The 24,219-nt window shown below is 34.7% G+C and overlaps 4 protein-coding genes across 5 annotated transcripts; 3 read left to right on the top strand and 1 right to left on the bottom strand.

Annotated features, from left to right (window-relative positions):
- Positions 1–135: 135 nt before the first annotated feature.
- On the top strand, positions 136–9,595 carry Su(var)3-9 (suppressor of variegation 3-9). Of its 2 annotated transcripts, XM_071792874.1 has the most exons (9): positions 176–446; positions 1,574–1,637; positions 1,741–1,851; positions 7,635–7,868; positions 7,958–8,116; positions 8,199–8,428; positions 8,502–8,646; positions 8,749–8,918; positions 9,251–9,595. In XM_071792874.1, the coding sequence occupies exons 1-9, from the start codon at positions 375–377 to the stop codon at positions 9,485–9,487; spliced, it is 1,422 nt and encodes a 473-aa protein (XP_071648975.1). In that variant the 5' UTR covers positions 176–374; the 3' UTR covers positions 9,488–9,595. The 2 variants fall into 2 exon arrangements, with proteins under 2 accessions (XP_071648974.1, XP_071648975.1); XM_071792873.1 differs by lacking the exons at positions 7,635–7,868; positions 7,958–8,116; positions 8,199–8,428; ... (1 more) ...; positions 8,749–8,918; positions 9,251–9,595 and adding an exon at positions 2,978–7,497 and having other exon boundaries at positions 136–446.
- A 152-nt stretch (positions 9,596–9,747) lies between these two features.
- On the top strand, positions 9,748–16,982 carry LOC139821660 (queuosine 5'-phosphate N-glycosylase/hydrolase-like). Its single transcript, XM_071792875.1, has 6 exons — positions 9,748–10,439; positions 10,993–11,232; positions 14,414–14,573; positions 15,080–15,193; positions 15,626–15,820; positions 16,190–16,982. Exons 1-6 carry the CDS (start codon positions 10,233–10,235, stop codon positions 16,441–16,443), a joined length of 1,170 nt encoding a protein of 389 aa, XP_071648976.1. The 5' UTR covers positions 9,748–10,232; the 3' UTR covers positions 16,444–16,982.
- On the bottom strand, positions 11,226–13,292 carry LOC139821662 (uncharacterized). The gene is made up of 3 exons (XM_071792876.1): positions 12,874–13,292; positions 12,356–12,703; positions 11,226–12,211 (listed from the first exon to the last, which is right to left on the bottom strand). Exons 1-3 carry the CDS (start codon positions 13,275–13,277, stop codon positions 12,052–12,054), a joined length of 912 nt encoding a protein of 303 aa, XP_071648977.1. The 5' UTR covers positions 13,278–13,292; the 3' UTR covers positions 11,226–12,051.
- A 95-nt stretch (positions 16,983–17,077) lies between the features above and the next one.
- Positions 17,078–23,991, top strand: LOC139822431 (queuosine 5'-phosphate N-glycosylase/hydrolase-like). The gene is made up of 7 exons (XM_071794124.1): positions 17,078–18,095; positions 18,303–18,533; positions 19,124–19,286; positions 20,076–20,186; positions 20,565–20,738; positions 21,131–23,090; positions 23,861–23,991. The coding sequence occupies exons 1-6, from the start codon at positions 17,976–17,978 to the stop codon at positions 21,376–21,378; spliced, it is 1,047 nt and encodes a 348-aa protein (XP_071650225.1). The 5' UTR covers positions 17,078–17,975; the 3' UTR covers positions 21,379–23,090; positions 23,861–23,991.
- Positions 23,992–24,219: the final 228 nt, after the last annotated feature.

Genomic DNA, 24,219 nt, shown 5'->3' with positions numbered 1-24,219 from the left:
CCATTCCGGAATCTCGCGTGGGATAGGATAGCCGCGATAGCGCATCTCTTGCGGAACGCACGAACGATGATATCGACCAATCGCGATCGAGTATTCTCCGCTGTGATTGGTCGATTCCGCTTCGTTGCAACGTTTCTGCCATATGGCCCCCTCGATGTGAACGACGGTGTGACGGTTGACTACAGGGCGCTGTTCCAACGCATCTGAACGCATCGTGGCTGATCGTGGCTTAAAGGACGTCGACGTCGTCGACCAGACGATCCGGTTCTACGAGAAACGTAGGCAAAACCTCAAGACGGACTCTACGGAAGGAAACGGTTCTGCTAGACTAGAGGCGACCTGAGTGATACCGTAATCGGGGAGACTCGCGGAAGATGGGCAGCGAGGAAGGACTAGGCGTAACCACCGGCCAGCCGAATCTCCACAAGCAGGACCTGTCGAAGCTCGTAAGTTGCGAACGGTCGTGACGGCCTTCGCGCCATTCACCTGTCGGACGCCTGCCGCCCGACGCGACTTAACCTCGCTTCGATTCTCGCGTGCTCCGACTCGCCATGGCGACAGCCGAACCCCGGGCCCCTCGGGCACGAGGTTCCTCGTCCGAATCGAACTCGCACGATGCCCTAGCTCTACTACGAAAGAGAGAGAGAGAGAGAAAAGAAGGACTCGAGACGTCCCGTGTTGTCTCACGGAGTCGCTCGCGAAGAGACCTAATGGCGCGAGTTGCGTACGAGATTGGTATCGCTTCAACGTGAAAATCAACTTTCTCGCCGTGTGTACATACGTGGAGGATAATGCTGTGATTCGGAAAATGATGGCCGATCGATCTTTACATATGTTGCTCTCCTAGCTCGCCCGCAGATAATCAGCTACGAATTTTGGCTGGATTCGGGGAGCGCGCTATTAGTGCTATTTGCTTATTCTATCCTTGTTTTACACCTGATGAGTGATAAAGATAGGATGATGCAATAGCGCTAATAGTGCGCTCCCCGGACGCAGTCTTTGAGAGAACAAAATAAATGGGAAGGGGGGGAGTTATTGGATGCTCATTAGCGTCAATTAAACTGTAGTGTGCTGTAAGAGGGGTAAATTGTGTTTTTCAAATGCATAAGCATGTAATGTTTGTAGTTTGCAACCTAATTGTTGATTGGTGCGCGATGATAGTTTTATTCATTCTCTTGTACACATGGCGATCTTAATCACTTTTTTCTTCTTTTCTGTTGATATTGCCCGTTTCAAGTTTAATGAAGAGTTAATGAAAGTTCCGTGGATATAATTTAAGTCGAAATAATAATAGAATATCTTACTAGCTTGTGAAACATGAAAAGTATCTTGTGGGTACATTCTATGCTTATTCTATGAGAAATTGACCGATCTTTTACAAACTCACACGTAGAAGTTACAAGTTTATTATTTTATTCTTTATTAATCTTGATCTTAGAATTTTGAATCAATGTATCTCTAGAAAGCAAGAAAAATTTGTTACTAATTTATTATTATTATTTGAATTTGATTTGATCAGTTCTAAAGTATTGCATCAAAAAGTATTCATGTTCTTTTTTTTTATTTTGTGCAGGATGTTAGTAGATTAACTGCGTTGTCGCCTGAAGTGATCAGTAGACAGGCTACAATCAATATTGGTAAGTGTATAAGATTTTCAAGTATTTGGAGTTACATGTATAGGTTATATATATTTTGATATATGCATTATAAGTTATAAATAAATGTGTAAACTCATTACAGGCACTATTGGGCATGTAGCGCATGGAAAATCGACAATTGTGAAAGCTATTTCGGGAGTGCAGACTGTTCGTTTTAAGAATGAACTAGAGAGGAATATTACTATTAAACTCGGTGAGTACACTTGAATATATTAATTCTTTTTCCTCATTTAATTTTGAGGGTTTGAAGTAAATTTTGCACAAATGTACCTTTCGGAATCCCTCTACGAAGAAGTATTTTTGTAATTATTTAATTTTTTTACCGAGTGAATTATATTACAAGAATGTAGTTCACTCAGTAAAGAAATTAAATAGAACAAATCCTTTAAATGTTACTTTCTGTTGAACAGTGTTTAGTAATATTAGTGATAAAAAAAATAATATACGGTAAAATTATTCATATATTTGTTATTTTTAAAGTAATGATGAATGATTATTTAAATTAATAAGATTTGATTTAAATCTTGATTAATTAAATCTTTTAAAATGTGAATTTTGATATGAAAAAAATGAAATAACAGGTAAGTATAGTCTTTATACTGCAAGTTAAAAGTTAATTAGCACTTTACGACTCTGTCTATATTCAAACATATATATATATATATATATATATATATATATATATATATATATATATATATATATATATCTTCGACGTTTAATATTAAAACTGTGGTATGTGGGAAATCATATTAACATTACGTTAATATCTACTAAAAATTTATGTATATTCTACGTCGTTATGCATTATCGCTTGGAGTTTATTTATAAAACAAAATATCTAGTAGGGGGTTTTATGGTGGATGTCTGGCGTGATACTTGTATCCCGAGAGTTAGCATTTATGATATCTATTATAAAAATACAAACCGAAATGATATATCGTATGCTTTTAAAAAAATACTGTGTAAAAATGCGCAAAGAAACTTAACTCTCTTTTAATTCGTGAAGCTGCGAGTAGGATGAAAAGCCGAATATCTTTTAAGAAGATATTAGAATCACACGCTGTCACTATTATTACGTACCACTCGTTCATGGCATGAACAAAGCATCCCGGTGCTATTCATTGCTATCGCTCGTCCGGCAAGCCGAGATAAAAGGCGCAAGGAGTGTTGAGGAGGAGGAAAACGGAAACAAAAACAAAACGAAACATAAGAAAAGGAAAAGTGAACGGAAAGGGGAGAGTGATCGTTCGAATTAGAAACAAGGGAAAAAAAGATGGAACGAGAAATGACGCTGTTTTAAATGTTTGGCATTGCAGACGCGGTGGATTGCGGTAGCAGCGGTGAATCGGCAGGTATACCTAGCAGCGTAGATTGCAAAACGTCAGCCGTTAGCCAAAAACGACACCTCTCCCCTGCTGGAGGCACTGACGCACCGTCGTGCGCCAAGATGCTCAGACTCTTCAACACAGAAGGCCGCAACAACATGTCTCATCGATTGGACAGCAGAAACTCGCTCTGTTCCACTTCTTCCTCCTCCTCATTGGTGTCGTCTATATCATCGTCATCGTCATCATCTTCATTATCATCATTATCATCGTCGTCGAGACGCTTGCGAACGCGGCAAGTACCCATCACGCAGCAGATGCTCAAAGCGTTCCACAGCAACTCTCGCACGCGTAGCAAAAGTACGAACGCGAGGGATCCGGGTAGCGATGGCCGACAATCCGACTATGAGGAATTGTCATCCGATGGTAGATTGTCCGCGCGAGAGGACGTTACAATTCCGCGTCTTGAACTGAAGGAGGTGCGAGTGATGTTGTATGATATCATGCGCAGTGAGAAGCATTATAAATCACCGGCAGTGGCGCCCGACGAGACCTCTCTTGTGTCCAAGAAGAAGACAGAACTCTGGGAGGTAGAAAAAATCTTGCAGAAGCGCGAACAGAATGGGGAACCGTCCTATCTAATCAAATGGAAAGACTGGGACATTACCTACAATTCGTGGGAACCGTTGCGCAATCTCGTCAACTGCGAGGATCTGTTGCGTGAATTTCATGACGAGCAGCAGAAATTGATTGATCAGTTCAAGGCGAAGGCGAATTTCTATCCGGACATGTGCGATGTTGAGCTCTTTGTGGATCAACGACGGCAACATAAGAAGATAATATCGATCGTTGAAGCCACATCCGCCGCTGCCGTCGCCGTCGCCGAGGGTGGGGTATACGACGATATCCGACGTTTCTTAAACAATTCGTCGCAGAGTATCAGACTGGAGGGAAGGATCAAACGGCAGATATTGCGCATGCTGTTGATCGAGCTGCGGCGCGATCAGCTCGAGTCGCTGCAGGATTGGGAAAACGAGATGAACAGTATTACAAAGGGCAAACCGACGATACAGGTGGAGAACCTGGTGGATCTGGAGAGCGCGCCGCAAGACTTTTACTACATCGACAGCTATTTGCCAGGCGCGGGCGTCATAATACCGGACGATCCGCCGATCGGTTGCGAGTGCGACGGCGAGTGCGGAACCGGCAAAAAGTCCGGCTGCTGTTTCGCGCAGGACGGTGTCACGTCGTTGCCGTACACGTCAGCGCGCCGGATACGCGTGCCCCTGGGTACACCTATCTACGAGTGCAACAAACGTTGTGCCTGCGACGCGTTGACCTGTCCGAATCGGGTGGTGCAGCAAGGTACCGGCACGCAATTGTGCATTTTCCGTACGAGCAATGGACGTGGATGGGGCGTGCGTACCCGGCGCGCGATCAAGAAAGGCACTTTCGTTACCCAATACGTTGGTGAGGTGATTAGTAATGAGGAAGCGGAGAAGCGCGGTAAAAAATACAATTTGACCGGTCGTACATATCTCTTCGATCTCGACTACAACGAAACTGACCAGTGTCCGTACACCGTGGACGCTGCCATGTACGGCAACGTCTCGCACTTCATCAATCACTCGTGCGACCCCAATCTCGGAGTCTACGCAATCTGGATCAACTGCCTGGACCCAAATCTGCCGAATCTCGCACTGTTTGCTATCAAAGACATCAAGCAGAACGAGGAACTCACGTTCGATTATATGTGCCAGACGCCACGCGACAACGCGAAGAGGCAACAACTGCTGAAAGACAAACCGGAGGGCGGAAATGCCGCTACGAAAAACAGGATGCTTTGCAAGTGCGGCGCCGCGACGTGCCGGCGGTATTTGTTTTAAGGAGCATGTCTGCCGCGTAACTTTCACGAGCGTCAATTGTTGACCTTGATTAACTCTCTCAATCCTCTTTCTTTTTTTTTTTGTACATATTACCGAGTTAGCGATGACTATAATTTGAAAAGAAAAAATGCACTATGATTGGAATAGTAACTTGACCAAAAAGTTATAGTTACTTTTCAAACTTATAGTTTGCGGTTATCTTCTTAAATTTATTTAACTTGAAAGTGATTTTATTGTCGTATACAATCGCGGTAATTTCTCAAGTTTTAATAAATTATCTATGTTCCTTTAAGTGCTGAATACTAAAATAATTAATCAATATTATAAAAATGAAACAGTCTTTCAAGCGAGGTAATAAATAAAAGAAAAAATTTGAAAACTTAATAACTGAAGTTACTATTGTGTCTCATTGTAGCATGTACATTGTAGGATGTACTATTGTGTTCATAATTCACAATTGTTACGATGACAATGATTAAAACTTTACCTTTATTTTTTGACGTCTGCCAAACAAATGAGACTTTAAAGTACAAACTTGCAAACTTTAAATTGTGAGAATTTATCGTCGTGTATGGGTTAGTGGAGAGTCGTGGATGAGCATAGAAGAAAAAAAATAATGCTAGGAGCTTAACTAGGAGATGGATGTGACTGCACATAGTGACATTTTATGTGAATATTGCCATCGAATAATAATAATAATGTTGAGTTTCTTGAATTGTTATGTGGTATGTATACTGAATTGTTATGAGAGAGTGTGACGAAGCTGTTTGTCGGTTTTGTTTTAACACGTTCTATGCTCATTTTTATATTCAGCATAATTGTACAAAAGTTAGACGCAAACGCGAGAAATATGAGGTAAAAATTCGCGTTTTTTAATCGCATGGTAACGTGGGGGTAGTATCAAGTGGCTTTTATTGTATATTGGTCATATATTTTGTATATTAATGTTGTTTTTTTAGTTTCTTTTTTTCTTTTCTTAGAGAACGCAAGTATATATTCCTTGCGTGTATCAATACGTATTACATTTTGGATGCATCAAGTTTGCAGTGTCTTCTGATTAGACTTTCAGAGAAAGTCGAGAACCTTGTTTGTTTCACCTTTTAAATCTTAATAATTCATATTTAATTAAATGATTAGAGAAACATTTAAAGAAACAAAGTTAAAGGGAGGAAAACAAAAAGACCTTCTCGAAAGAAGACAAGAGACGTTGCGAATGTGAGTCATTCACCTGAGCGCATAAATCATATGTTAAAAAATGATACTGCTATAGTGAAAACGTGTGCTGACACATTCTCGGTGTCTTAATGTTCACCTCAGCACGTTGATTGTAATATCATCATAATTTATATTATAGCCGCGCGTCATAGAATTTATGAATATTTATTTTGTTTTTGCTCGCCACACAACCGCGAGTGTTCAATAATTTGTCCGTGGGTGCAACTAGGGTCTTTATTCATAGAGTAAAGAAATAGAATCTTTGGTACTGCATTTCTGGAATGCGTCGTCCGATTTAACATGTAAATTTTACGATAAACGTGATTCAACGCCACGGGCGAAGAAGTGTTCTATTTTTATTCCAAGAAATTGCGTGTTCCAATTACTTCTATATTGTATATTTTGTACGGTAATTGATAGTCACTAGTAAATCTTCGTAAGGGTTTCTGGAGATTGGTGTAATCCCGGGAGTCGACTGTTTACATTCTGAATAGCCAATTATTGCAGTTAATTAATTAAGGTACACATTACACGATGTATAAAGCCTAATTCGACAGATTCATTATAGTTAAGAGTTTGATCGCGTTGAAAAATTCATTGCTCAAATATGCTTTTTTGTAATAATATCACGCAGTTAATGATACGGTAGTAAATGGTTATTATTGCATTGCAGTATTAAATAATTAATGTTTTACGTTGTCATTGTATCTTTTGATTGCTACCACATCGGAACGTAAAGGGTCGACGTAAATTTATATACATGCGTTAGTTGTTAAAAATAAATCATTACTTTTAAGTTGTATGTCGTCTTAGAGCTTCAGGACTGTTTCGGAATATATATGCCACTCTGTCGTCATATTCTCTTCACAGAGAATCTTAATCGGTGACTATTTTCTTACATCTTTTCACGCGCGAAACATCACGAACATACATTTTATATTTATGGCCTATGACACAGTTTATACGTACAAGTCGGTAATATAAGAGATTACAGTTAATAGTTAAGAAAGCATAAGATTCCTGTAAGATACTATAAGATTCATGCACATGTCGTTGTCTTGTCGATGGATGAATCTGAAAATAAAATCTCGCACGAGGTGAATTACAATGTCGCGTTTATCTCTTTTGATAAAATTAATCTATTATCGCAGAAAGAGTCTATGACATGATATAGTCGGTTTATTTTTCCATGGAACGAGTCGATGAGATTATTTCGATGACATTTCGATATAGTAATATAACACATATAGCTAATTTTAGCTTAGAATTTTTATGATGAATCAAGGAAGCCGTCTGATGAATGTGGGCGACAAGCAACGAGAAACGAGAGTATCAGAGACCATTATCTGAAAAATGTTTTTTTTTTTTTATATATATGTATGCTTTTGGTATTAAAATTCTTACAATTTATTCCGAAGAAGAATTTATTTTAGAAGTCAACGCGTGCAGCGCTTGATTAGTCCCTTTCTGTGAAAGAAAATCCTAGTAAGCTCAAAAAGAAAGAAGACTGAAGGAACGAGTTGTCTGATTGCTCTTTTTTATTTCAGGATACGCAAACGCGAAGATTTACGAGTGTGAAAATCCGAAATGTCCTCGACCTGGACGCTACATATCCGGTGGGTCCAGCAAAGATGACTCCTTTCCTTGCATGCGTCCGATTTGTTCAGGAAGATTCCAATTGGTACGGCACGTCTCCTTTGTCGATTGTCCTGGACACGATATTCTTATGGCGACTATGCTTAACGGAGCAGCTGTTATGGACGCCGCCTTGCTTTTAATCGGTAAATAATATATTTTTTTGTGCTGATTATACGAAATTTATTTGTTCCGTTCTTTCTCTAAAGTAATAAGCTCTTTTACTGAATTGTAGCTGGTAACGAGTCATGCCCGCAGCCTCAAACGTCGGAGCATTTGGCCGCTATCGAAATTATGAAACTTAAGCACATAGTCATCTTGCAAAACAAAATCGACTTGGTTAAAGAAGCGCAAGCCAAGGAGCAATACGAGCAAATTTTGAAGTTTATTCAAGGTTACTTGCCATTTTTGCTAATACAAAACGACGCACACGTGCATCTGTGTGTTTACATTTTATTTGCATAATTTTAAATCAGGAACGGTGGCGGAAGGCGCTCCAATAATTCCGATTTCGGCGCAACTAAAATACAATATTGAAGTACTGTGCGAGTACATCACCAAGAAAATCCCGGTGCCAATGAGAGATTTTACGTCTGAGCCTCGATTGATCGTTATCCGATCTTTCGATGTGAATAAGCCAGGCTGCGAGGTGGACGACTTGAAGGGCGGGGTCGCTGGTGGTAGCATCCTCAGAGGAGTGTTGAAAGTATGAGTTAGATCAGTCTTAAACCAGGTTAATTTCTCCGAAACGTGTATCATAAATACCACTTTTGTCACAGGTTGGTATGGAAATTGAAGTTCGTCCAGGATTAGTGTCCAAGGATAGCGAGGGCAAGCTGACCTGTCGTCCGATATTCTCGCGCATCGTGTCACTGTTCGCCGAACAGAATGAACTGCAATTTGCTGTACCTGGTGGTCTAATTGGTAAATGATATTCATCGTAGATGTTCCTTACTAATTACTCTAATATGAACAGAATTGTAGCATGTCTTAATCATTTTATAAGAGTAATAAATTATGTATAAGGTGTCGGGACCAAGATCGAGCCTACTCTGTGCCGTGCTGATCGTCTAGTCGGGCAAATTCTTGGAAGTGTCGGCGCATTGCCACAGATATTCATCGAGCTGGAAATCTCGTATTATTTATTGAAACGTTTATTAGGTGTCCGAACCGAAGGTGATAAAAAGGGCGCTAGGGTAAGTCCATTTGTAGCATTCTATACAATCTTAATTATCTCAAAGATTTATATTATTGCATTCTAAAATTAATATATGTTTCTGAAAAACTACATGATTTTAAGACTATCTGTAACTGATATTATCGTAAATATTGCAAAAGTTTTGAGGCTATAGAGAATATTTTATGTAATATTTTGTTCTCTTATGTACACTTGTTATATGTATATAGTTTCTGATTATGTACAATTCGTAGTTAGATCTAGCTTTGTTTTTCTCTAAAATGATGCTTATTCTATAGATAAAAAGATTTTAATTTTTTTGTATTGCTTTTATTGTAAATATCTCGATAGGTACCGAAACTGTCGAGGGGAGAGGTATTGCTGGTAAATATCGGATCTTTAAGTACCGGTGGCAGAGTGTTGGCTACTCGTGCCGACTTAGCAAAGATCAGCTTGACGAATCCAGTGTGCACGGAGATCGACGAGAAGATTGCGTTGTCCAGACGAGTGGAGAAGCACTGGCGTCTGATCGGATGGGGACAGATTTGCGGCGGTCAAACAATAGATCCTATTCTGGATCGGAAATAATGGGGATATTTGGGGTCTAGCTTCCCTCAAAAGCATTATTTCTACGATCTGTTTACAACGCTACTGGCGTCGTGTACGAAATATTTGTAATAAAAATTTGAAGCTGAATCCTGCCATCTATTTATCTAATGGAGCCACACTTGAAGTCGAACCCTGGTCTCCCTCAGGAAATAATTGGGCCTTAACATTCCTTAGTTTTTTCCTAAAGGTTCTATAATATAGAATTTTTTTACAGGAATGGGTTACTAACTTACTGTCCAAATCTCATCCTGAAAGGCAATGAGTGTTTCATGTAGTTATTAGTCACATGCACAATCTTTAACTAGAAAAACTAGGAATATTTCAGGGCCTCCCTTAGTTTACGGAAATTACTAACTTTCAAGATACATGAGATGAGGAATCGAACTTGAGATTCGTCAAGTTACAAATTTACCGCTTCCGCAGGGAACCTTATCAGGAATCCTAGACTAACATGATCTTAAGTATTACAGAAATTGTTAGATAAGTATTGCAAAAGTTTAACGTAATTTGGTTAAAAAAACAATACTATATATTGTGGCAATGCCGATCTCGGAATTAAAACGCGATAACGCAAACAACAGATTCAGCATATCGTCAGAAACTTTCTATTTTCATGTCATGTTTATTTTTCGATTGTGATACTTGTCGAGGTGACCGCAACCGTGGGATTCTTGTCGAGGTGATCGCAGTAGTTTAAAACGATAAGCAAAACTAATGTAACATTATGGAGTCACAGTCTGAAAATATGTCTATGGAAAATGTCTCTACGGAAAATGTCTCTACGGAAAATGTGTTTACGGAAAATGTGTCTACGGAAGATGAGCCTGCGGAAAATGTGCAAACGAAAAAGATAGATACGATAAAATTTGTTACTACCCAAGCGCAGGACGTATCCATCAACATGGCAGGCATAACAGAGATAGCAATGGAGGTTTTTCTTATCTTTCTTGAAAATTTGATTTTACTAATCCGCAATATTTTGACAATTTATTCGTAAACCTTGAGAAAGCGAGAATATTTAAAAGTTTAGATTATAAGTCAGAAACGCGCGGTTTCAATTTATATGACGTTATTATTTCTGTAATCTCTATAATTTTAAGAAATGAGAGTATTGATCATGAACGAAGTGCTACATCGAACGAAAACTGAGAAAAATATTATTAATTCTTTCTCGGACGTTCAAAAGCGTTCTTTTTAACACAAGTAATATGAAAACGATATATCCGTCAGTATAGTTTATATACATCTCGATATATATATGAATATATTCAGCGAAAATTTAAAACTCTTTTATTTATTTATGATCCGAGAATATTACAAAAAATCTGCCGATTTGATTTAACTTTTCACTGTTTTTATTTAAATGTACGATATTTTAAAATATAAATTATCTTGTTATATACAATTTCATAATGTCAACTTTTTATTAGAATTTCATGATTATAGAAAAAGTACGCCGCTAAATGAGATCTTGTTTTGCATAGGTGATGTCTTATATGGTTCGTAATCATGAAAATCAAAATTTCGGTGAGGTCACATCACGTTACGTGCGATTGTCATCCGGATTTCACCCCAAACCGAACGACCCCAAAGCACCGGACTGGCTATTTGTGTTAAATACATTGAATTTTGCACTCTGGACCCGAAAGGATGAGCCGGAATGGAAAGTTCATGGATTCACTGGCTACATTGCATTGTGCGCTGCTATTAAAAGGGCTATGGAGGTGAATATATTTATTCAGCTTTACGTGATGTTTCTAAAACACTAATATTTCGCTTGTCAATATGTCTCAATAATGCCTTCGAGTACCTTTAATCAAATTTAACATTTTAATACTAATCGTACATTTGTTTTCTACGACGTGACTTATCTGTGTTTGTCTTCTAATATTGACTTTGCTAACAACATTGCCTCTATTTCCGTTGGCACAATTTTCATCGGTTAACACCAACTTTTTTTTCTACCAATGATTCTCTGCTAACGATTGGTTTATCCGTTTATTGTTTTATTTTGTTGTTATGACTTGTGTGATCTGCTTCGATTTGTGCGTTACATTCTGACGTTTGCCACTTGTATCTGTTATTTGAAATAATAATTTTTATGAAACTTTGAAGCATTAACGTACAATAAAAGTATATACGTAAATTAAAAGTATCAACTTTTCATACTTTGTTTTCTCCGCTTCATGAATTTAGACGAAAAATTCACTGAATTTTGCAAATTATTTTTTACTTTATCTTTTTTTCCATCCTGCGATATAATGAAAAAAATATTTAATGTAAAATTTGTACTTATTTAAAATGCTTTATTACGCAGTTACCAAATTGTTTTTAAAGTATTTCTTGCAGCAAATGAGTGTCCTTCCATCTGGCAAGCGCCTCTTCATGTAACATTTTGTAAATAACTTCGTATCATCAAAAAGTCCTGTGCGAAATTAATTATAGATAATAAAATTAAATCTTTTAATTTCTTCAAACGATTGTACGAGTATAAATTCATGATTGAGAACATTATAATTGAAAATATAGTCTTCACTATTTTTTCAATCTTTTCTCATAGCATTACTTTTCATTTTTGCTGTCTCTTTATTTATTCTCTCGTTATAATCCTCTATAAATTTTTGACGACGAATGTCTATACGCTGTAGTAAAACTTTTTGTTTCGCAATATCTCTTTCTTGAAACTGTTGCTTTTTTCTCCATCTGAAATTCGCCAATGTAAGATTTTCTTTCCGAATAAATTTTTGCTTGCTTACGAGAATTATTAAATTAAATCACTACTTGTACATCGAAAATATCGTGTGACATGCTTTATTGTTTTTTATCTATATGAAAAAATATACGTACCTTTCTTCCATTTCTTTCTGCTTCCGTTGCTCGATATCCAATAGTCGCTTCTCCTTGGCTTTCTTTCGCGCTTTGTCCTTCTTCTTCCAATCCACCAGCGTATCGATTACTTTACGTCGAGTAATCTCCGTCGCAATTTTGCATTTCTGCCGAATTTGCTCGGCCCGTTTTTCATATTTAATGTTTATCAATCTTCGTTCTTCTTGCTTAATAAGCCTTAACAATTTCAATCTACGTCTCGTCCTGCACGCTCGCTCTTTTAGCTTCCGGATTCTCAATTCTTCCTGGAACAGTTGTTGCTGCACGAGGCGCTGTCTCTCGCTGGCCAGTTTCTCTCTCTCCTTCAATCTGAATTTACAATAAAACAGATTCTGTTAATAATAATATATTTATATTCAAGAAAAGGATATTGCGAAGTAAAAAGTGTATGTTTAAGATGAAGATACATTTCTTTCTCGTCTGAGAAAACCTCCCAATTAAAAATGATATTTTCTTTGCCAAACAATTGCGAATTATACCTTTCCGCTTCTTTGCGCGCCTGGTCCTCAGCGAAACGTAAAGCTGTTCTCTCGACGAATAGACGGTCTCTTCTTCTCAGCTCTCTCTTTATACGATCAGCGTGTACCTGCCTCAGATATTTCCTATACCCATTGTAATCGCGCAGCGAACACTTCACGTCCATACCGTCCGTGATTAGGTCAGCTTTCAGTAGACACCTCTGATTAATTGGTCTAGAGAAGAACTCGAACAGATGTTCGTCGTGCAAGGGTTCATAAGGGAATTTGGTCTCGTGGCAATAAGGGTCACTCAGATCAAATTCTAATTTTGGCCCCCACAATTTCTTTCCTACTTTGCGTCGCGTGAAGCTGTAAGCGCCCTTCGGTCCAGGTATCATAGGTATTTTATGCTCCAAAGGCATCATCTTCCACCCTGGTAGACCAAACCCGGGCACGGCGCCCTTCGGCTTGGGAACCGTCTCGGCAAACCGTTCTAAATCCCTGTGTCAATTAATAATTTTTAATTCGCAAATGTATTATCTTTTATATATTTCTATATTATTTTTAAAATATATATATTTCTTTTGTATACGAAAAGTGGCGACAATTAATTGGTAAATAATAATATTTAAATCTGAGAAGTTTGATAAATTCAATTATCATTCAAAACTGATATAATTGAAAGAAGATATGAGCCAGTCACTTTTAATGTTAATATTATTAGTTTTGTGTATCAATCTGGTCTTGATCTTAAGTTCTTAGAGTTTGCTTTGAAACGCGAATAAATCTACTAACGTTTAAGAATTTTCACTAATTCAAAATTGTAAATTTAAGATATATACGAAATCTTTGTTTTTAATTTATTTTTAATTTGTATAACTAGAAATTTGCATTTAAAATATTAGATATTGCAAATAAAAAATATCTAGTATTGATTATATATAGGTTAAACTTTACATAAATTACATATAGAAAAACAATACTTACGTAATTCTTTTAATTCCGATCATAATGCTATTGATTCATATACAAGATGAACAATTCATATCGTAAATTTAGTATATTAGTCTTATTTTTTCACAGCATATTTGAATACATAATAGTGCACAAAATTGTATATATTTTGACAATGTCGTGCACGCATGTGCATTTACTTGTTTTCGTTCACTTGTTTGATATAAACCGTTAAAAAAATTATTACGATGTGTTCCATGCCATCATTTATTAAAATTTTTAGATAAGTAATGTTTGTAACATATGTCTATAATATAAAATATTCATGCAATTAATAATTAATTTTTTAAATATGTATATATTTATTTTTCTGTATATGTATACGTATATTATTTATCTGTATTTCTATGCAGGCAAGATAAATCTCAAGTCCTTAAAAATTCGATAACCGCGTAAATCATATTCCATTTTAATTTTATTGAACGCATGATATGTAGTAAACTCTGTCTCCATAATTTTGTTACATTGTATCATTGATTTTTTTTTTCAATTTAAATGTGGCTGAAATTTTTCATTTTTTGAGACTAACGTGTAATTCTTGCGATAGCGTGGGAAGCCAATGTGGAACCCTACGTTTTATAAGGACCTATCTATGACAGATATGAAAATCATATTCCGGGGTGATAACAATAATTACATTCCACGCATATCTGAAAGATTAGAGATTTTGCACGACATTGGAAAAATTTTATTGGACAAGTTCAAAGGTATAAACTATCACATGACAAAATTTTACATACACGATTTTATAGCATTTTCGTTTGTTCCATGTATGCATATAACTCGTCTAGGACCGATCTGTTTTCTTTTTTCTCTCTGGAAAAAGGGAGGAAAAGTTGTCTGTTGGAATCACTAAAGTATCGTCAGATATTTAAAATACTATCTATATATATATTGAAGCAATATATATTTTATATAAAAATATGTTAATTTATATTACAATTATAAAGTATTAAAGTGGAAATAGCGGAGAAATTAACGGAACTAGAGCTCTTTGTCGAGAAACAGATGTTGTCACGAAGAAAAGAAAATCAACGATCTAAATTGACTTGTAATATAAAATCAATATTTCTCGTTTTATTCTCGATTAGATGACTCAAAAGTTCATGAAGGTCCTAGATGGGGTATATTGAAAAAATATATATTCTTAATTAGTAAATCTTAAATCTCAAATACTTAATTATTTGATGAGGATAAGATTTCGTTTTGTCAGGTACTTTCAGCGAATGTATCAGATTATGTGAACACGATGCCGCGAAGTTGATACCTATACTTATGAAATTTCCGTCGTACGATGACAGTCTAACAAAATACGGCGAAACACAAGGTATTTATGAATGATGAAGAATATGCATATTATATAGAGAATGATGAAGAATATGCATATTATATGAATGATGAAGAATATGCATATTATATAGAGAGAGGTCCTGAAATCAAAATAATATCGTAAAATTAGATTGGTCTGTAATTTGGAGCACATTTTGAAAGAATTTAAAATCAAGAATCGATAAATATATTTGAACATATACCTGATCAACGAGAATGCTCTTGTATGTCACGAGCCATTTCAGTTACCGCATGAAAACGCGAAGTTTGTAAGTAATGTATAGGGAAGGGAAGGGGGAGGGATAAGTCTCTCTAATATAAAATCTCCTGGATACAGATCTTTGACTGATGATAATTAAAATAATATATCACATTTGTGATGTAAATATAGTTTAATAATATAATGCATTTGTCTCAAACTTCCTTTTAGTTCGTTTGTACAATAAAGCTATGATATTGACAGCCAGCATGGTGACCTTCTTTGGTCCGAAGCATAGTCTTCATCTAAAATGGGCAAATGAGAAACCTCCTACGATATTTGCCGATTATCGTATTCCTCAGATTTTTAATCATTTTAAGGCTCTTGTTTATAGTAAGAATTTTTTGGACAAACTTGAAGAAAAGGGTAAGACACTTGTCGTTCTTTATCAATATCAGCTTCTCCACGAAGTTTTATTCTCTGAATATTACATTAAATACATAAAAATTACTGTGTTTCTTTAATTATGCTCTTTCGACAGATATAATACCTACGAAATACTATACATAGCAATAAACTATGTTGCAGAGAATACAAGTCATTATTTTTCGCAAATATCATTTTTCCTATTAGTTTCTGTCGTTTTTTTTTGTTTTTTTTATAGAAAAAAGAGACTTATTTAAGTTATTAATTTTTATCTAATATATCTTTCGCTTTAGTTTTATAAATTTTTTCAAAAATTTTTTAAATTTTCAAACTTCATCACACACACACACACAAAATATTTCCTTGTAGACGGATTGCTGACGCATGGGAGCAGAGAAGGATTAGAGATATTCTGTTGTTCGATAACCATAGCAAGATACGTAAAAAAGATGGTGATAGAAAAGTGCGATTACTACATAGAAGAAAATAAAATACCTGAAATATGTCTACCTAGTTTCGATTTCACGTGTCTGGTTGACAACTTTCTGTGGGACTATCGACAAATATACGATAAGGAATTGAAGAAGAGCATATTATGCAAGATCTCCACTGACCAATATTAATACAATTTGTATTGTCACAAATCGTACATCGAATGATACCTTTTCTCACGTTTTATTCATACTATATACATCATACTTTAAAAATAATGGAAAGCAAACATGACACGGTCGATTTTAATTTTATAACTCTCGATTAAGATTGATTTTTTTAAAGAAAACGTTTTTTAGCATTTTGATAATATGGACAAAATTACTTGTAATAATATATTAACATATTAACCCTCAGTTATTTCACCAGGGTCTGAGAGACCTTGCACGTTGTTAAAACGTGCAGGGTTTTTAAAACGTTCATAAATCCTTGTATTTTTTTTTAGTCAGTACTATGTCAATTTGAAAAAAAGCAAATTTTTTCGCTTCTTCAGAAAAACAAGTTTTCTTTTTTTTTAAATAAAATTTACATTTTTTTAATTTGGAATAAATCTAACTTACACAGTCTTGTAGATCTTTAAAAAATTTATTGATTGAAAAAGAAGGCGTCAAATTGATGCATTTGTCTTAAAAGTACAACCTAGAAAAGACGATAGGGGTCTCTCAGACCCTGGTGACGGATAACAACGGATCAGTCGAAAATGATAAGGTACATCTGGGAGGTAACGGTATGAAATATAATATGGTTAATTATATGTTAATATATAATAATGTATAATGTAAAAGTTTCAAATAATTCAATTTTTCTTTTAAAATGTTAGTATTAAATTCTACAGAGAATTTAGATATTATTTCTATAATATGCTTATTGCGTGTTACAGCGAATGTAGAAAAATAATTGTTACTAAAATTTCTCACTTCCATTATATTCGTAGGATTTTATAATTAAAGTTTAATTACAATAACAAAAAATTTTGATTTTTTTAAATATGATCCACTTCCGCAATATATTGAATTATTTAAATTAAAATTAATATCTAAAATTATTATTTCTTCAATTGATAACATGCACATTTTCTTCTACTGTTTCTTTTAAACGCGGTGTGATATTATTCACTACTAACAATAACAATACAATACGTTTAGTAAAGATATTTCAATTTCGAAAAGGTACATAATTTTTTTTTTAAATGATTTATACTTTTTATTTCCTTTAAATATATTGTATTCTTGCTTTCTAATTTTTATTTCTTCCTTTTCGCCACATGCATATACACTGTATATACACGTATACGTATTTGTACTTTTTATTGTTTTATTTCTCGATCTTAGAAATAAATTAATAAGCAAGTACAATTATGAGAAACAAGAAAATAGACCTGTTTCTTTAAAATGTAATTAAGCATTTGCAAAAAAAGGAAGGAAAGATACAAATTTTAATATATGCAACTGAAAAAAGTGTATACATAAGAATAAATTGTGAGCACAATTTTCGAAAACAAATTATATGATGTGAGAAATATAACGTCAATAACGGACTTTTCCTGTACGTTCAAGAATGTTATTACGTCGTGTTTATTTTCTGTCACAGTTGTGATCACACAGAGAGGTAATCGCGGTCGAAATAACCGTAGTCAACAGTTCAGAAGAATAGGTTTAATATTATGGAACGTTTTATGGCTGTGTCTTCTTCTACAATTCAATGTTCGACGGAGGAAATTGTTGCAAAAAGAACGAGAGATGTAATCATTGACGAAAATGGTGTGAAGAATTTAGCGAAGGAGGTTTGTTTCCTTTTATTGTTTTTTTGAAAGTGTCAAACAATTCGCGACTTAAACAGTGTGAGAAAATTAAATAAATTAGTCTTTGAAGCATTTTATATTGTCGAATAATATAAGATTTTAAAAAATATAAATAATTTTAAATAAAATTCAGCAATTAATTAAAGTTTGTATTAAGCGAATTCTATTAAACAATATATGTTTTAATAGGTGGTAGATTTTATGCTGTCTAACCAGGATAGTACAATATTGAGTACTACTTTTATACGACAATTGCCAGGACTTTATCCTTCCTTCTTCGACATCAGAAGCGGGGATTGGCTATTTTTATTGCATACATTAAATTTTTCGCTTTACATTCCAAAGAGTACCAGACAATGGACAGTTAATAATTATACAGGGTTCTGGGCATTGTGCTCAGCCATCAAGAGGGCTATTGATGTGAGTCTAACATTCATTTATTTTTATTTTCTTTTAAATAGCATTCCTGAATATAAACACTTTCTGCCAAATTATAGAGGATTCAAAATGCTTCTGACATGAGATACTTTTAATATAATTTAGCACAAACTAATTTTTTTTTTACCAGGTAGCATTAACACATTCTTTTTTATTCTATATTCTGTAATCCATTAACCTAGTCATTGCTGATAATATATTAAATGTTTTTGCTTTAATTGATATAAGTTTTGATACTAATTTATGCTTCTTAATTTTTCTTCTAATTAATAATTCCCGTTTTCCAATCAATTTTTGATTCTTTCTTATTGGCATTTGTGTTAATCATACCTTTTTTCTTTTTATAATTTCTGGATTACATCCTACTTACATCAAATTGCCATTAGAAATGGTAATTTTTATTATATAAAGTTTGAAACGATAAATAATGATCTTGTGGAAGTGATTTCTGACAAATCTAACGTCCATAATTTTGTATTACACTGTATTTTAAAAATTATATTAAAATTATTTAAAAAAATGGATATCGCTTTAGCATCGATTTAATTGTATAACGTGTATTTTTGAAATAGAACAACGAATTAGTTTGGCACCCAAATTATTACATGAATATTAGTCAAAGTGAAATGGAATATATTTTTCGAGGTGACGATCCTGAAATAACCCTTCCACATTTAAAAGAAAGACGTATTGTTTTAAATTACGTCGGAAAAACTTTAAAGAAAAAATATAAGGGTATGTATAATTGCAAGAATATTGTGAAGAAAAATTTCTTTCACATATTTTGCTCAATTTTGTAGCAGTTCTGTTTATTCGTTATATATGAATAGTTCAAGATCGATTTTCTTTTGTTTTTCCTTGAAGAGAGAAAAAAGAAAAGTTTTCTGTTAATATTATTAAAATATGCTGTCACCTCAGATAGCGATAACATATATATGCATATTGGGTGGCAGTGTGGTCTAGTGGTAGAGAGCCAGCCTCGTAATCTGAAGTACCAGGTTCGAGTCCACTAGAGCCATGGCATGTTTTTCCGAAAGCTGCGCCCCTCCGTGCAAGATTGAGGCTCCTTGTGCGGAGCAAACTGGGCTCCGTCTTTCGGAAAGAGACGTTAAGCCGTTGGTCCAAAGGGTTATAAATTAAATTGGCTTTTGTGCTAGGTTGGTCCACATGTAGCAAGACTACGTGTGTGTGTGACCTTTACTCATTAGGTTTCTGGATAATGTATATCATGCATATTTTTTGTAATAAAAAAGTGTTATTTATAAATGTCACAAAAATATCAAAATAAAAAATAATGAAAAATTTATAAAACTAAGAACTTTTGAAAAAATATAGATATTGTCAAAGAAAAGAGATGTGAGATTTAAAATTTACGTTGTAAATTACCTTACTGCGTGACAAAGAGAACATGTTCCAAATTTTATTTTTTTCATTATTAAGCAACTAATTCATAGTGAATATTTTATACATATAAAATATATTATAGATGAAATAGTCATATGTTAAGGTTTTCTTGTGTTACAGGTCTATTTCTAAATTGCATAAGAGCATCTGGATATAATGCAAAGAAATTGATGACAATGCTTTTTAACTTTGATTCCTATCAAGATGAAGTAACGTATTATGGAGAAAAAAGTAATTATTGCTATTATGTAGTACGTATGTAATATTACAGAACATTTATAAATCACAGAATACTTTTTTACCTTAGATCATATTAGTATGTATATATATGATAGGATATTAAGCTTATAAGATATTTAGTTGTGTTTGGATGTGTTTGAATGCAAGCATTGTCATAAAAATGATCTACTGTGTCTTGTGTCATTTGAAATACCTTACAAAAGGCTGAAGTTCGTAAGACAAAAATTCTAAATTTCTAACGGAACGTATCTTGAATATATTTGTGAATTAATGATTGCTATATTATAATGTGATGAAATTTGTAATAAAATTTAAATAATATTTTACACAGTTTGCTAATGTTACTCTTTTTATTGAACGTCTTTTCAGTTCGTCTCTATACTAAGGCCAAGATATTAATAAGTGATCTACGAGCTTACTTTCCAATTAGTCAAGAACTGCAGCCAGTGACGTCTACATTGTTAGTTGATTATTGTGCTCCTCAAGTTCTTCTTCATTTTAAAGCTATTCGCTATACTCAGTATCTCAATCTTCTTATAAGAGGTAAAATATTTACCGTTAAATCACTTTTTATAAACGGTAAATGCTTCGTCCTGCACAAAATTCCATTGTACAAATTTCATAAAATATTCTTCTGACATGTAAAACATTTAATGTAGTGCAGCATTAAATTCAAAGAACAAGCAATGTAACATCTTTTTTAACAAAATATGTTAAATCAACCCTATCTATTTTACGATTTAATAGAAAGAAAGATTTATTGAAATTCTATAGTTTGATTTGAATTTATTGACATATTGGTTATGATATTTTGCATGTTGCATACAAATCTTTGTGGGTGGAGGCAACCTTTCTGATCTCAATCAATTATTTCTATACAGAGGGTTTGCTGTATTGTTAGCGAGTTATAATAAAACACACTGTTTTTAACGTAGATGGTACATTGTACGTCGGCGATATAGAAGAATTGGAATTACGCTGTTGCTATATTTATGCAGTCCAAGTGGTGTGCGAGGAAGTGCGGAAAATGTGCGCGGAATACGTGGGACGCAGTACTGCCCTAGATACATTAATATCTCACATTTCGACAGTGGTCGATAATTTTATATTTCATTATCAATTAACACACAGTGATGGTTTGTCCACAGTACCGTTTCACTATGTTAAAACGACAAATTATTAGTACAATATTATATCGCCGTGAGTTAGCGAGTACTTGACGCATGTAAGACGAAAATTGTTCTTTGTATAAGCATATTTTTCTGAAATGATACAGTTTTTATCTCGTCATAACATTCTTCCGTAATAATCTAAGAACAGATACAATCGATTGGTATGTTATCACACGGCAGATTTTTTCCTTTAGTAAAAAGTTCCTTTTTTATTACAATCGAATATTCGAAATGATTATTTGATCAAAAAGTTATTGCAACTTTTATTTTCTAATCATTTCTATGTATAAATTTATTTTATATATATATTAATATTTTAAAACTATATATATTTAAAAATGTATATATTAAAAAAAAATATGTATATATTTTTATAATGCATTGTATTCTATAAATATCAAGTATAACCGGTTTCGTCTCAAACATGACAATCGCAACATATTTTTTGACTGTCAAGTTTGACGGAAATCTGTTTTTAATGAAAATAAGACATACTTTTTTGTCTCTTGTATTTTTATTAAATCATATTTTGAGAACAACAAACATGACAATCGTGACATGTTTCTTGATTGTCAAGTTTGAGGGAAACCTGTTTTGAATGAAAATACAAGAGATGCTTTTATCTCTTGTATTTTCATTAAATCATATTTGGAGACAATCATATTTCGAGAATAAAATATATATTATATACTACCTATGTATTTTTCTTTTACACTATATTTTACAGTTGAATATTAAACAAGTGAAACAAAGAGATGCAAACAGAAAATTAGAAAGACTACACTAAAACTGCATAATCTCTAGTAAAAAGAGAAAAACGATTTCTTCTTTTTAGTTCTCTTTTCCATATTTGTATTTTATCTTAATGTTTATTTCTTCTTTTTCCTGTATATCTATTAAACGAATATAAAATAGTACAACTGTTTGAACCAAGAAAATAAACCTGTTTTTTTTTTTAATAGATATGTAATTATAACGTCAAAGTAGAAAACGTCATTTCTGGAGTGTCAAAACTTCGGTTAGAAGCCATTGTTCAAACAAATAATAATAATACATCTTTTGCAACCAGATCTCGAAGCGTATAGATTAGTTGAATTCAAAGTTTTTGAATTCAAGTTTGGAAACGAGAACATTATATATGAAAAGAAGAACGAAATGAGAGAATAGAGAGAAAAAAAAACAATAAAGAGGAGTAAATAAGCGTTCGCGGTGATTTCGAATTCGTCGCGAGAATAAAGAGGAAAAAACAGCGTATTTTTTTCACGTTGCAGAGTTCCCATATCTTCGCATCCTTTCCCTTTCGTTTTCCCTTCATTATTCCTTCGAACGTCAGTCCGGTTCCGAGGTGCAAAAGGTGTAGGCACGACGGCGCGTTACGGGAAACGATAGGCCGGAGGGGCGGAAGTGCAGAGTGCAGATGCTGGAGATGCTCGAGTGTGCCAGCCGTCACGGTGGTGTTCGACGGGCGCGAATGCCGCGAATTCGGGCGAATCGCGATAACGTCATGTCGCGCTCGTTGGCGAGGACCGCCGTTCCCAGGGCGGTCGACATTCCCGAACGCGAGGCGAGAGAGACGACGTAGGTATAGGTGACCGTAACGTAGAGCGCGTCATGACGGAGGGTTCTGCGCCTACGGCGCCGTGGCTGACGGCAGGGAGCATCGCCGAGCGCGCGCGAGACGCTACCCATCGAGGAGGACGGCGTGAAAAGATCGGCGTTAAACGTGAGTTCTCTCTATTCTCATTCCGAAACGCTCCGGGACGTTCCGTGACACTTCGACGCTCTCGCGACTCCCGGGGGAGAAACGTTCGCGCGTCGTTTAGGTTAGGTGGAAACGCGCGGCGGAATCGAAAGTCGATTCGAATATTCGAACGTCGCGATTTTCCTCTTGAAAGAAAATTAAATGTCTCGACGCGGTGGATACGTTTCTCTTTATTTTGCACGAAAAAAGACGAGGCGTTTAATTTAATTCTCATCCTGCATCGAAAATTAATTTCTTTTTAAAAGTGTTAATTTTTCATAAATAATTTCGTGAATAATTTTCTGCTGTTTTACATGTTTTATTTTTTCTTGCGTACGATCTATTTCGGCTGCAAATTCGATCCGGATTTGCTGATATCCGGATAATTAATTATTGGAAGAGTTATTAATTATTATTCAAATTTAGTTATTAATTATTAATTATTATCTAGAAGTCAAATCTACTTGAGAAACTAATTTGCTGGACAACAAGATAACGTTTATCTATTGTTCCTGCTGAATCTGAGTTTTTTCTCTAACCGAAAACGTCGTTACAAAAGAAACTATTATCTAAGCGCGTTAATCAATTCTTTTCAATCATTTCTTTTACCAAAACATAAAAATGTCTAATTAAATTTGCTTTCCTCGTTTCTAAGAAACTTCAACGTTTATCGGGTTTTTCTCTCTAATTTTTCGTCCAAGTTTCTGTTGCAAAGAAAGTATTAAATGAGACAATTTAATTGCTTTACATAGGTGATGCGCTATACAATTTGGAGTTACGAGAATGGCACCACCTACGATATTTCAAACAAGCTCGTGCGATATATGACAGCACTTCTATGGATCCTACGCATTGAGTATTGCTATCAAAAGGACCATTAATGTGAGTACCTCAATTTTAAATGACATTTATAAAATGATATCTTACGATATCTTTTGTCATCGTATCAGTATCAATCTGGGATGTTACGAACATAATTTAATACATCTATATCGATTGCTTATTTGTTTTGTACGAAATGGCACTGTCTTTTAACATGAAACGACATTAAATATGCCTCTGTCTCCGTTAACATAATTTTCGCACGTGTCATCGTCGATTTACATTTTTT

The sequence above is a fragment of the Temnothorax longispinosus genome, chromosome 11, assembly GCF_030848805.1.
Source record: "Temnothorax longispinosus isolate EJ_2023e chromosome 11, Tlon_JGU_v1, whole genome shotgun sequence".
NCBI classification, from domain to species: domain Eukaryota; kingdom Metazoa; phylum Arthropoda; class Insecta; order Hymenoptera; family Formicidae; genus Temnothorax; species Temnothorax longispinosus.
The sequence above is the reverse complement of the archived record's forward strand: the minus strand, read 5'-3'. Positions and strand labels throughout refer to the sequence as shown.

What these genes read in the sequence shown, in the direction of transcription:
- LOC139821660 (XM_071792875.1), top strand. Translation starts at nt 10,233, where the DNA reads ATGGAGTCACAGTCTGAAAATATGTCTATGGAAAATGTCTCTACGGAA. An exon ending in TAACAGAGATAGCAATGGAG is followed by an intron (nt 10,440 to 10,992) that starts GTTTTTCTTATC and finishes TGTTTTGCATAG; the next exon opens with GTGATGTCTTATATGGTTCG. An exon ending in AAAATACGGCGAAACACAAG is followed by an intron (nt 15,194 to 15,625) that starts GTATTTATGAAT and finishes ACTTCCTTTTAG; the next exon opens with TTCGTTTGTACAATAAAGCT.
- LOC139821662 (XM_071792876.1), bottom strand. Translation starts at nt 13,277, where the DNA reads ATGATGCCTTTGGAGCATAAAATACCTATGATACCTGGACCGAAGGGC. An exon ending in GCGCGCAAAGAAGCGGAAAG is followed by an intron (nt 12,704 to 12,873) that starts GTATAATTCGCA and finishes TTGTAAATTCAG; the next exon opens with ATTGAAGGAGAGAGAGAAAC. An exon ending in CAGAAAGAAATGGAAGAAAG is followed by an intron (nt 12,212 to 12,355) that starts GTACGTATATTT and finishes GGCGAATTTCAG; the next exon opens with ATGGAGAAAAAAGCAACAGT.
- LOC139822431 (XM_071794124.1), top strand. Translation starts at nt 17,976, where the DNA reads ATGGAACGTTTTATGGCTGTGTCTTCTTCTACAATTCAATGTTCGACG. An exon ending in CCATCAAGAGGGCTATTGAT is followed by an intron (nt 18,534 to 19,123) that starts GTGAGTCTAACA and finishes TTTTTGAAATAG; the next exon opens with AACAACGAATTAGTTTGGCA. An exon ending in TCTCAATCTTCTTATAAGAG is followed by an intron (nt 20,739 to 21,130) that starts GTAAAATATTTA and finishes TTTTTAACGTAG; the next exon opens with ATGGTACATTGTACGTCGGC.